Source organism: Meles meles, chromosome 7 (genome assembly GCF_922984935.1).
Source record: "Meles meles chromosome 7, mMelMel3.1 paternal haplotype, whole genome shotgun sequence".
Lineage (NCBI taxonomy): Eukaryota > Metazoa > Chordata > Mammalia > Carnivora > Mustelidae > Meles > Meles meles.
This window is the reverse complement of record NC_060072.1, coordinates 9210474-9221106: the sequence shown is the minus strand read 5'-3', so window position 1 is coordinate 9221106 and position 10633 is coordinate 9210474. Positions and strand designations below refer to the sequence as shown.

Sequence of the window (10633 nt, the reverse complement as noted above, 5' to 3'; positions counted from 1 at the left end):
GGACACCCCCGGCCTGTGGGGGACCTGCCCTGCTGTGTGTCTTGTGTGGGCCCCAACAGGGGACTCTGCCCCAGGTGCCCTGTGTCAGGAAGGGGCAGAGCTCAGCTGCTGAGCAGGGAAGCCCCTCCCTCTGGCTTCCTCCCCCAGGGCAGGGCAGCACAGCGCAGGGGTGAGGACTGGAGAACCTCCCACAGCTCCAAACCTCAGGTGTGCGGGTTCCTCCCCAGTGTTTAGACTCCTTGTTTCTATTCTCTCACAGATAGACTGTCATTTCCAATCAGTGCCCCTGACAATAGGATCGGTGGCAGAGGGGAAGTTTCTGATTTCTAGAACCCTCCTCCCCCAGCAAGTCAGGCTTGACTGATTCTTCTCCCAAAGAGGGAGTTGGCAGGATCCCACTGAAGGGCCCACCGAGAAGGGAGAGTTGTCCGCCTGCGGCTCTGCGGACTTCGGGACACATTTCCAGAGAAAACCTTTGGTAAAAGATCCTTGACTTTGCTGTCCAATGCTCTGCATTTGAAATCAATTCATCACTTCTCTAAATATGGAAAACTACTGACAGCGATGAGTGTGATCTTAATCACGTGTATTTGAACCTAAGGTAGATTTTCCAGGACAAGTAAATCTACTCAGATTTTTTCTTTCAAGACGACTTCATCTGGGCTCATGGCCTTTTGCTGGTTTCCGTGGATCCATCTGGAGAGGGCGGTGGAGAGCAGGTCTGCATGGCTTGGGAGCAAGTGTTTTATTCTGCTGTTCACAGAGGCCTCCCGTGGTCTTTGGTGAGACTGAAGTCCATCCTTCAGGCTTCCTGCTCAGGGAGAAGGTGGACTCGCATGGTACAGGCGGGCAGTGAGACAGGTGGGCAGGGGCAACAGAGGAGGGGTCTGGCTGCCCCAGAGATGGGGGAGGGAGGGGACTCCAGGAGGTGAGGGAGCAGAGGAATCTCTCCGAGGGCGGGAGGGGTGGCCTGGCCCCCAGGAGGGTTCAGGTAACCCAGTGGAGGCTCTGAGAGGGGCAGGGAAAGACCAGGGAGAGGAGAGGAGAGGAGGGAGGAGGGCAGGAGGGGTGGCAAGGAGGGAGGGAGGGAGGGAGGGAACTCACCTGGAGAATGCCCCGCAGGGTCTCAGAGAATTTCTGACTCTCCTTGTCCAGATCCAGCCAGGGCTGGAATCTTCTTTCCTGGTGGAGCACGAAGGTGTCCCAGCAGTGCTCAAACTCTGCAGCGGGGCGGGAGGAGGGACGTGAGCCTGGCTCCGGGGACGGCTGGGGGCCACCGCCTGTCTGACTCTTAGGGACAGGTTGTGCCCCTCCTAGCTACACCCCTGCTCTCTCTCCTCTGGGGCACCCCTGGCCCCCCGGGACTCTTTCTCAGCCTGGAACCTCAGCCAGCCTGGCCTCCCTTCTTCCTGCAAACCCCAGTCTCCCTGGCAGGCCCACCCACCACTCTCCCTGCCCTTCCGCACACACGTGTCCTGCGCTGACCTCTCTCTTCTCAGCGACCCTGCTGTCCTCTGCTGTCCAGGCCCCGTGGCCTCCCCTCCGCAGGCAGCCCACAAGGGCCACCCCTAAGGACACTACTCTGGCCCTCCCCCGTAGCAACCCCCCAGGCCTCTCCCTACCCCCCCCCCCCCACCCCGGCCTGCAGGAGGCCCACACTGACCCCTGGCGGTCATGATGGCGATGCTGGCCCCCGCCTTGCTCAGGGTGCACAGCCCCCGCTCATACTGTCCCAGGCTGTAGATGCGGGAGGCATAGAGGTTCAGGCTCACGTGGCGGTTCTTCTGCAGAAACTCAGCCAAACGCTGGGCACAATCAGCGCAGGGGCTCCAGGAGAGAAAGCAGGTGACCATGTAGTTGAGATTCGGGTCCAGGTTCCAGGACTGGATCAGCTTCAGCAGGCGGGCCTCCGCGTGGCGGGAGAACCTGGGGTCCCGGGCACTCTGGGCACACAAGAGGCAGGAAAGGCTTCTGGCATTGGTGGTGAACATGGGGGAGGGGGCACCAGGGAGAGGCAGAGAGGTCCTGGCCTCAGGCACAAAATGCAGGGGGAGCCCTTCTCAGGAGGAGATGAATGGGATTTCCCTGCAGTGTCCCCAGGCTCCAGGCTCCCCACCACTGGCTGACAGGCCCACCGAGGGCAAGTTCCCAGGGACCCGGGGAGCCAGCTAGCACCTTGCATCTGCCTCTGCTCGCTAGGGCTCTGCGTCCCGCTCTACCTGCCCGGCCTTCTTCAGATTCTTGACATTCATTTATCATGGGATCTGCCTGAAGTTTGACTTTGAAAAGATTGCTTTACAGTACGTTTCAGCGTGACCACTGAGTTTCCATGTTAGTGCCCAGGGAAGGGGCTTCAGGACCCTCACCTAGCGGGGCCCTGCAGACAGCAGCAGAAGAGCCCCTGGCAAGGGAAAGGGGGGCCGGGGGAGCCGCGAGCTCCCGGGCCTGGTGCCCTGGCAGTGGAGGCTTCCTCCAGGCAGGGATCCAGCCCTGTCCTCCCCACCGCCACCTCACCCCACTCCCACCTCGGCACCAGCGCTCCTGCAAGCGTCTGCCCTGGGCCTCACCCTGCGCTGAGCCCACGGGTGACACAGAAGGGCTCACTGTGCAGGGAGGAATGGGGAAGGGACGCCCGGCAGACAGGCGCCTGGGCATGGGGTGAAGGTTATTGTCGGGCCTCACAGAGCTGTGGAGATGGGAGCAACCTGTCCAGGGAGGGACTGTCAGCCTGGGACCGGGAGCAAGTCAGGTCAGCGGTGCAAACTCAAAGATCTGGGCAGAGTGGGATGGGGACTTGGGGACCGAGGGGGACTCCCTGGGCGATGCTGGAGTGGGGAGCAGTGCCCTGGGCAGGATCTCCAGCAGTGGGCAGGGGTCCTGCCAGGGCCCCCGCTGGTGAGCAGGGGAGCGTCGAGAGCCAACAGATCTCAGGCTCTGTGGCAGGCCGCCCCCCAGGCAGGGGCCAGGGAAAAAGCTGACCCCTTGTCTAGAAGCCTTTTCCCCTGTCCTAACCCATCCTCAGAGGCACAGCAGCGGGGGGGGGGGGGGGCGGAGGTGTAAGGAGGGTGATTCGGTGACAAGGGCTGGTGGTGCCCGTACCCGGGACGGTGTGACTGCTTTCTGACGTGTGGCTCCAGGCCAGAAACCACAGCAGAAACAGTCCCCACCTGACACTAGGCTGAGGGGTGGCCGTTGTGGGGACCGAAGGGGAAACACTGGTGAGACCCGCTCAGGTCCAGCCAGAATGTTCTACCCCGAATGTCCCAGGATGGGGAGGCCGTGCGAGCTGCGGTCCGGCTGGACTGGTCACCTGATTGCGCAGGACGCCCCTCTCCTGGCCCGGAGGAATCCCGGATCCCTGACCGGGATGCTTCACCTCGCAGCACAGGTAGGTCCTCTTTGGACTGTTGTCATTGCGGAAGTTGTCGGTGAAGGTGCCCTGGTCCAGCAGCTGCCTGTGGACGACAGGGTGGGGGAGGAGCTGAAACTGTGGCCTCCCCCAGGAGGACGGAGAGTCCTCTTGCTGAGGGATGTTTGGCATAGAAGAGAGATTTTACACGAAAAGTGAAGATACTCAGGGCGCCTGGGTGGCTCAGTGGGTTAAGCCTCTGCCTTCAGCTCAGGTCATGAACTCAGGGTCCTGGGTCCCGCATCGGGCTCTCTGCTCAGCAGGGAGCCTGCTTCCCCCTCTCTCTACCTGCCTCTCTGCCCACGTGTGATCTCTAGTTCAAATAAATAAATAAAAATTTTTTTAAGTGAGTGAAGATACTCAATCTTGAAGCATCTCAACTCTTTCTCATGGGCTCCTTGCCGTTTCCTGGTGCCCCACGCCCTTTCCCCCCCACACCCCACATTCTGGCCAGACCCACAGAGGACGGGCTTCCACTGGCTTTGCTGGATCCACTCAGTCTCCCTCTGGGACCCCTTCTGGGAGCTCCCGGGGGGGCCTGCCCGGTGCTCTGTCAGGGGAACCCCTGGAGTCGCCCACGGCGCTCAGACCCTCGGCTGGGTCCTCTCCCTCTGCCCGTGGTAGGCTCTCATCCCATCTCCTGGCCTCGCCATCCATCCTTGTCCCCCGAGGAGCTACTCCCCTGCATGGAGGACATCCCGGGGCTTTCCCTTTTGGTTCAAGGTTGGCCCACTCGGCAGTGTGCACTGGGCCCGCACACACCGTGCAGGAGCACTGCCAAAAAGACGACCCAAGAGTCTCCTCTTCTTAAATAATCGTGGGATTTTCCCTAAGGATGAAAATACCAAAGCCCTTTGCAGGCCCGAAATCTTAAAGCTGAAAGGGACCTCCTGGCCCTCTGCTCAGCGGGATCCCCAGGCGGGAAGCCTAGACTCCCTAGGGCATTGGAGGAAGCCAAGGATGGGGACCTTCAGGGACGGTTCCCCAGGAGCCCGGGCGAGGCCGGCTGGACAAGCAGACTGGGCATTGGCGGATGGGGCTCGGCGGGCCCGGGACGGGTCAGCAGGAACAAGGCAAAGAAGAGCAGGGACTCCCAGAGGTCCAGGAGGAGACCTCGAGGGAGCGGCATGTCCCCATCAGGGACAACCTCGGGCAGCCCCGAGGAGGGGCTCCGGAGCAGAGGGGATGTGGGGGGAGGGACGTTTACCAGTCCCAGGCCTCTGCGTCGGCATCCATGTCTCGGTCCCTTCACCACCTCTGGCTCTGTGTCTGCGGCTTCTCTGCCGTGTCGCGCCTGTGCCGTGCTCTCGGGGTGCTCGTCAAGGACCCAGGCGCCTTATAAGCCATCGGAGTTCCTGGAAGCGGCTGAGCTGGCATGACATGACGGGGACACACCCCGTGCTAGAATCGGGCTACTCATGCCGCCCTCACGGGTGTTGATGTAGGAGGAACTTCTCTGCCAGCAGTCACATCCCTAAGTCCTCAGGGTCAAGTTAGGTTTTGGTTTCTCCGCTCTGACAAAGGCCCTACCTGGAAGCCTCGAGGAGTGACCGAGGGCAGATGGGGTTCGGGGAGAGTCTGGTCTCTGGGCCGCAGGGACCAGCGAGGCGGGAGGTGAGAGGACAGGCGACCGGGCCTGGAGGAAGTTCCTGTCCCAGGACACAGTGCCCCGGAGGGAAGGCTCCCAGGGAGCCCCACCCTGGGTCCCCCTCAGCAGCCAGGAGGGGCAGGGCCTGGCCCAGGCTCCCCGAGACCAGCTGGGGGAGACCCCTGCACGCACTTGCACGCAACAGGGGTGGGGGAGGGCGGGAACATCTGGTCTGAAAGCCTCAGCAGAGCCTGCACCCCTGCACCTGCCAAGGGAGGACGACACACCCGGGCTGAGCTGCCCTCAGGAGCCCAGCACCCAGTGCAGGATGGCCAACTGGCCGTGGGGCATTTGTACCCCGTTACCTGCAGGGGAAAGAGAGGCTCCCAGTGGGAGTGGGACGTGGCCAGGACCGCACGGGTGTGGAAGGATGCAGCGATGCTGTGGGGATACAGGCCTCCCACGGGGCGGTTCCCTGTGCTCTTGTCTTCCCCTCCAGACTGCAAGGAATGAGGGGGAATTTGCATTCCAGCCCTGAGTAGGTCCCTGAGCCCCAGCTGGCCGTTCGTCCCCTTGGCCTGGCCCTCTGTCCACCGACTCCCCCATTCTGGCTTCCCTTAGAACCCGCAGTCCTGGCCCAGGGCCGCCCCTCCCTGGGGGATGTGTCTGTCCTGGGCTTACCTGGGATAGCTGGGGCCTGAGTCACAGCCTGGCTGCCTGCACCGAGAGCCGCCGGGCTTGTCACCCTCCCAGACTGTCGAATCTCATCCTGACACTGGGAACCTCAACACCGTGTCCCCGCCTTCTCGGGTGGGCATCCCTGGTCCCGGAGAGATGGGAGGCTGCCCTCCCCGTACCTGCCCTGGGGTTCCTCCCCTGTCTTCCATCCTCTAGACCCGGTCCCCTCTGGCCCTGATACCATGCCCTGGGGGCCCAGGAGGTCTCGGGCACTCTTCTTGCCCAGTACTCATCCTTCCCAGGTCCTAGCCTCTGCACACGGCAGACACACACACCCAGCCGTCTCCAGCCCTCCTGGCCTGGAGCCCTCATCCCTACCTGGACTGAGGCTGCAGAGGCCAGATGGGGGCCCCTGAGGATTTCCCCGACCCAGTCCCCAGCTCTCGCCTTCCGTGGTGGGGTGGATGGGGGATGCGGCCCTGAGGAGACCAAGCTTTCCTCCAGGAACCCCCGAAGTCTCTCCAGGCCCTCACCCTGCTGGGGTGATCTCTACTGGTTCCCACACACCCTAGGTTTCCTTGCAGGGACCCTTGTGCACTAAGGTCGAGCTGAGGGCAGACGGTGTCTCTAGGAGTGCGGGGTCCTGCTGCACAAGCCCCTGGCCCTGGGTGGTCCTCGGAGGGCAGGGCCCCCCCCCACATCTGCCCCTGACCTCCCAGGGGGCTCAGCGCCCACATCTCTCTGGGCTGAGCCTGCATCGCTGGCTCTCCTGAGCAAAGGTGCCCTTTTGACCATGCTGCCACGTTTGGTGGGGAGACCAATGGGGGCCCGGTGGCGGGGAGGGCACTTTGCTCCTGCCTCCCCGGGGGCAGACTCCCTACCAGTCTCGCTCCTCTGCCAGCAGCTCTGAGGCCTCCTGTTCCGGAAAGTTCTCTGGCACCCCGTCCTCCTGGCTCCCCTGACCCCAGCCTGTCCTGACCCCCCACCCCGCATTGGGTGCTGCCCGCTGCCACCTGGCTGCCTGCCGAGAGGCAGACAAGACCGGCCCCGTGCGTCTCCACGTCGGGAAGTCACCTTTGCAGTAAGCGACCAGAACACGGGCAGAAAGAGGATCCGTGTCCTGGGAATGCCAGAGGGACGTCCTGGGGAACAATGTTTGCTCTTCTCCTGAAACTTCTGTCTTGAGTCACCTGTCTGAGTCTGGGCGATGAGGGCCAGAAGCTAGAGGGGACACCGCGTGGGAGTGGGTGGACCTCCTCCCTCGGTTCTCATGTCTCTGGTCCTTCCGGAAGGACCCCTGCCCCGGCATCCTCCCACCACCGCCCTAACCCCCCGGAGCTGGACTCCCCGGTGCGGCAGAGGCCCAGGGAATAGTGTGCTCCCGGGCCCGAGCTCCCCGAGGCCAGGGGAGACCATGCTTTGGTAAAGGCCACAACGGAGCCTGGTCGGGAACTCTGGGTCCAGGAGTCCTTCTCGACACCCCGGACGTGGCCATGACCTAAAAACATGCAGGTGGCTTTCCTCGGTCCCCGAGGCCAGCAGCAAGAGCAGGGCAATCGTGTCCTCCACGGGGAATGACCGCCCCCCTCCCCCAAGTGTGCCTCTGGACCACTGAGTGGACCTGTGAAAAGATCCCTCCAGGAGTCCTGCTGAAATTCTCCCTCAAAGCGCGCGAGGGGCCCAGTAGGGAAGGGAGGGCCTGGGTCCCTGGTGAGAGCAGGTGTGTGCCCACCCCCAAACCCCGGGCAGGGACAGGCCATGCCAGGACTTCTCCTGTTCCCCTGTCAGGAAAACTGAGAACAGGGCGGTCTGCCCCGGGGGAGCTCAGACTGGGATCCCAGACACAGACTGAAGCCAGAGGGCCCCGGGGAGGGGGCACGCACCCCTGCTCAGCCTGAGTCTCTCTGGGACTCAGGGCATGGAAGGTCCCATTTGTGTCTGGACCCCAGGCCAGGCTGCTCTGGCTGAGGTCCCAACCCTGTCCCCTCGCGGATGCCCCCCACACCCTATAGCCAGGGGCGAGGACAGACTGCGCATGCCCTGCCCAGGATGGAGTAGCGCTCCCAGGCTGTGTCATGCCCTCTTTCCAGCTCCTCTGGGTCGTCCCTGGCTCGTGGGCAACGTTCTGGGACTGGAGTCCGGGGATGACAGGGTCCTGGGGCGACAGGGCCCCGGGGTAGGGGACAGGTCTTCTTGGAACCTACCGTCTGAAGACACTGGCTATGGGGACCCTTCCTCCTGTGGGAGACTCTGTCCTCTACCTGGATTGCCCCCTCTGCCCTGAGTGACTACACTGTGGATGTTTTGGTGATTTGCTTCTAGCGACAGAAGTAAGGCTCTGAGACCATAGGCTTATGCTGGATTTGAGCTCCTGGTTTCACGAGGATGTCCTAGGAACTCAGGGGTCTCACATATACAAACACATGTGAGACCTGGCACACAGCTGTGCCTGGGTAGCTGCCCGGAACCACACACACACACACACACACACACACACACACACACAACACACACACAACACACACACACACCCCCACACACACAGTGACCTAAAAAAAGGGAACTTCTCGGGGTTCCCAGACACACCCGAATCATTCTCACCAAGGCAGGAAAGCGGAGGATTTCAACACTTCCCAAGGGGTAATTGTTGGAAGAAACTCATCATGAAATCACGCTTTTGGGTTTGTTTTCTGGGCTCTGACACCAGCCTTACTTCTGTCTTCAGAGGGTGGGTTCCAAGAAGACCTGTCCCCTACCCCGGGGCCCTGTCGCCCCAGGACCCTGTCATCCCCGGACTCCAGTCCCAGAACGTTGCCCACGAGCCAGGGACGACCCAGAGGAGCTGGAAAGAGGGCATGACACAGCCTGGGAGCGCTACTCCATCCTGGGCAGGGCATGCGCAGTCTGTCCTCGCCCCTGGCTATAGGGTGTGGGGGGCATCCGCGAGGGGACAGGGTTGGGACCTCAGCCAGAGCAGCCTGGCCTGGGGTCCAGACACAAATGGGACCTTCCATGCCCTGAGTCCCAGAGAGACTCAGGCTGAGCAGGGGTGCGTGCCCCCTCCCCGGGGCCCTCTGGCTTCAGTCTGTGTCTGGGATCCCAGTCTGAGCTCCCCCGGGGCAGACCGCCCTGTTCTCAGTTTTCCTGACAGGGGAACAGGAGAAGTCCTGGCATGGCCTGTCCCTGCCCGGGGTTTGGGGGTGGGCACACACCTGCTCTCACCAGGGACCCAGGCCCTCCCTTCCCTACTGGGCCCCTCGCGCGCTTTGAGGGAGAATTTCAGCAGGACTCCTGGAGGGATCTTTTCACAGGTCCACTCAGTGGTCCAGAGGCACACTTGGGGGAGGGGGGCGGTCATTCCCCGTGGAGGACACGATTGCCCTGCTCTTGCTGCTGGCCTCGGGGACCGAGGAAAGCCACCTGCATGTTTTTAGGTCATGGCCACGTCCGGGGTGTCGAGAAGGACTCCTGGACCCAGAGTTCCCGACCAGGCTCCGTTGTGGCCTTTACCAAAGCATGGTCTCCCCTGGCCTCGGGGAGCTCGGGCCCGGGAGCACACTATTCCCTGGGCCTCTGCCGCACCGGGGAGTCCAGCTCCGGGGGGTTAGGGCGGTGGTGGGAGGATGCCGGGGCAGGGGTCCTTCCGGAAGGACCAGAGACATGAGAACCGAGGGAGGAGGTCCACCCACTCCCACGCGGTGTCCCCTCTAGCTTCTGGCCCTCATCGCCCAGACTCAGACAGGTGACTCAAGACAGAAGTTTCAGGAGAAGAGCAAACATTGTTCCCCAGGACGTCCCTCTGGCATTCCCAGGACACGGATCCTCTTTCTGCCCGTGTTCTGGTCGCTTACTGCAAAGGTGACTTCCCGACGTGGAGACGCACGGGGCCGGTCTTGTCTGCCTCTCGGCAGGCAGCCAGGTGGCAGCGGGCAGCACCCAATGCGGGGTGGGGGGTCAGGACAGGCTGGGGTCAGGGGAGCCAGGAGGACGGGGTGCCAGAGAACTTTCCGGAACAGGAGGCCTCAGAGCTGCTGGCAGAGGAGCGAGACTGGTAGGGAGTCTGCCCCCGGGGAGGCAGGAGCAAAGTGCCCTCCCCGCCACCGGGCCCCCATTGGTCTCCCCACCAAACGTGGCAGCATGGTCAAAAGGGCACCTTTGCTCAGGAGAGCCAGCGATGCAGGCTCAGCCCAGAGAGATGTGGGCGCTGAGCCCCCTGGGAGGTCAGGGGCAGATGTGGGGGGGGGCCCTGCCCTCCGAGGACCACCCAGGGCCAGGGGCTTGTGCAGCAGGACCCCGCACTCCTAGAGACACCGTCTGCCCTCAGCTCGACCTTAGTGCACAAGGGTCCCTGCAAGGAAACCTAGGGTGTGTGGGAACCAGTAGAGATCACCCCAGCAGGGTGAGGGCCTGGAGAGACTTCGGGGGTTCCTGGAGGAAAGCTTGGTCTCCTCAGGGCCGCATCCCCCATCCACCCCACCACGGAAGGCGAGAGCTGGGGACTGGGTCGGGGAAATCCTCAGGGGCCCCCATCTGGCCTCTGCAGCCTCAGTCCAGGTAGGGATGAGGGCTCCAGGCCAGGAGGGCTGGAGACGGCTGGGTGTGTGTGTCTGCCGTGTGCAGAGGCTAGGACCTGGGAAGGATGAGTACTGGGCAAGAAGAGTGCCCGAGACCTCCTGGGCCCCCAGGGCATGGTATCAGGGCCAGAGGGGACCGGGTCTAGAGGATGGAAGACAGGGGAGGAACCCCAGGGCAGGTACGGGGAGGGCAGCCTCCCATCTCTCCGGGACCAGGGATGCCCACCCGAGAAGGCGGGGACACGGTGTTGAGGTTCCCAGTGTCAGGATGAGATTCGACAGTCTGGGAGGGTGACAAGCCCGGCGGCTCTCGGTGCAGGCAGCCAGGCTGTGACTCAGGCCCCAGCTATCCCAGGTAAGCCCAGGACAGACACATCCCCCAGG

At 62.9% G+C, this 10633-nt stretch overlaps 1 protein-coding gene across 1 annotated transcript; it reads right to left on the bottom strand.

Annotated features, from left to right (window-relative positions):
- Positions 1–634: 634 nt before the first annotated feature.
- LOC123947508 (DNA dC->dU-editing enzyme APOBEC-3G-like) lies at positions 635–4700 on the bottom strand. Its single transcript, XM_046013775.1, has 5 exons — positions 4617–4700; positions 3311–3455; positions 1664–1943; positions 1105–1220; positions 635–811 (listed from the first exon to the last, which is right to left on the bottom strand). Exons 1-5 carry the CDS (start codon positions 4643–4645, stop codon positions 803–805), a joined length of 579 nt encoding a protein of 192 aa, XP_045869731.1. The 5' UTR covers positions 4646–4700; the 3' UTR covers positions 635–802.
- Positions 4701–10633: the final 5933 nt, after the last annotated feature.

What these genes read in the sequence shown, in the direction of transcription:
- LOC123947508 (XM_046013775.1), bottom strand. Translation starts at nt 4,645, where the DNA reads ATGGATGCCGACGCAGAGGCCTGGGACTG. An exon ending in GACGCAGAGGCCTGGGACTG is followed by an intron (nt 3,456 to 4,616) that starts GTAAACGTCCCT and finishes TGTCGTCCACAG; the next exon opens with GCAGCTGCTGGACCAGGGCA. An exon ending in GGGGCGTCCTGCGCAATCAG is followed by an intron (nt 1,944 to 3,310) that starts GTGACCAGTCCA and finishes TTGTGTGCCCAG; the next exon opens with AGTGCCCGGGACCCCAGGTT.